Genomic DNA, 1648 nt, shown 5'->3' with positions numbered 1-1648 from the left:
CTTGGAACTTTATCGCTTTTCGGCGTATTATTCGGGCTTTCACTCCGAACAATTCTTTGCAAYATCTTTCATATTTCATAGTTACAGTTACACATGTAAAAGTGAAAACTACAGTAAGTCATCTTTTGTTTGTTTTTAGGGAAAAGGTTGATAAAGGATTCATAGATGCGTGTATTTACGTAAAGGATCGCATGGAGGAGGTCTCCTCTCCAGATAAAGAAATGGTAAGAACTACCTTTTGGCTGTATTTATTCAGATATGTGCTTCTAAAACAGCATYGATTCTGTTCTTTGTGAAAAAAAACATGCAAAAACTAAGAAATAATGCCCTATAGTTGACCTCTTTTCTCTGCTTCTGCTCTGCCCAGCGGCAGGTATTGGTGGTGCTCTACCAGGAGTGGTTCAAGGTTTCCAGTCAGAAAGAGTCAGAGGCAGACACGGTCAGATTATACCTGCGACAAGTGGGAATGACCACGCCCACTCTCCTACCGTACGTTGTTAATCTGACAGACGGCAACGGGAATATGGCGCTCCACTACAGCGTGTCACATTCTAACTTCCCTGTGGTCAAACTGCTGCTAGACACCGGTGAGAAGCACCACGCAGCTAAAGCAACTTCAGAAGAGCTTCACACAAACACAAGGACCTGCAGGTCACTGATTCCTTCTCTGCACGTTCTTCTAGGTCTATGTGAAACAGATAATGTGAATAAAGCAGGCTATACTCCAGTGATGCTGGCTGCTCTGACTGCTGCTGAGAGCCCTGACGATCTGGAGGTGGCTCAGCAGCTGCTGAAGCTTGGGGATGTCAATGCTCGCTCCAGACAGGTAATAATATAAGGTGCAATAAATGCCTTAAGTGACCCATTTTGTCTCATATGTGCAAAATCCGAAACATGGTGTTTTTCTTTTTTTCACTGCACTAAATGGGAAATTCTGTGAAAACAAAAGCATGGAATTAAGTAAATCCTCCAGGGAAATTAGRAAAATATTTATGATGTAAGTAGGTCACTTCTCAGGGATGCACGCAGCATTTAACTGGTTTTCACAACAGGAAAAAGGAGGTTCGTTATAAGCTTAAGAACACCGGACCAAAGTGTAGCTCATCCAAGTAAYAAGACCAGTGAAAATAAAACCCAAGACAGAGAGAGACCGAGGTGTCATAACAGCCAGTTTTACAGAAAGTTTGAGGATCTACTTGAAATAATTTAGCTGCAGTAGTTGCAGCTCAACAAACCCGTAAATAAAAGGTTTACCTGGAGAATGATTTAGTGATATTCAGTTTTATTTTTAGTCAAATACAGAGCAGCGATCTTCAATTCAAATTCAGSGAGGTCTGCCTAATTTGGTCTTTAAGGGTCCAGAGCAGAGAGGTTTAAATTCTCTTTTCGTAACAGCATATTGTCTATTAAGGACTGTACCTCTCCGTGAGCTGGCAGTGACTCTGCACAGAGAAACCACCAGCCAAAAATAAATAAATAAATAAAATATAAAAGCTGTACACTCAATGCTTGAGGAGCTAATTTACTGTAAATTGCATAAAATGTGTTGTTGAAAATTTGCAGTGGCCTAAGAAGTGCAATCATTTGATTTGTTTGTCCAGGTCTTCTGAAAAATTTGATGTTTAAAGTGATATTTTTGTTTAAATAT

The 1648-nt window shown here is 40.2% G+C and overlaps 1 protein-coding gene across 1 annotated transcript in view; it reads left to right on the top strand.

Annotated features, from left to right (window-relative positions):
- Positions 1–139: 139 nt before the first annotated feature.
- Positions 140–1648, top strand: part of kank4 (KN motif and ankyrin repeat domains 4) — a gene marked incomplete at its 5' end in the record, with an annotated part of 9884 nt that continues 8375 nt past the window's right edge. The window contains 3 exon segments of the mRNA XM_014014273.1: positions 140–224; positions 368–587; positions 684–826. Of these exon segments, the coding sequence (XP_013869727.1) occupies positions 140–224; positions 368–587; positions 684–826 (448 nt within the window).

Source organism: Austrofundulus limnaeus, unplaced genomic scaffold, assembly GCF_001266775.1.
Source record: "Austrofundulus limnaeus strain Quisiro unplaced genomic scaffold, Austrofundulus_limnaeus-1.0 Scaffold113, whole genome shotgun sequence".
Classification (NCBI taxonomy): Eukaryota; Metazoa; Chordata; class Actinopteri; order Cyprinodontiformes; family Rivulidae; genus Austrofundulus; species Austrofundulus limnaeus.
Note: the sequence above shows the minus strand (reverse complement) of the source record. Positions and strands in the feature narration are given on the sequence as shown.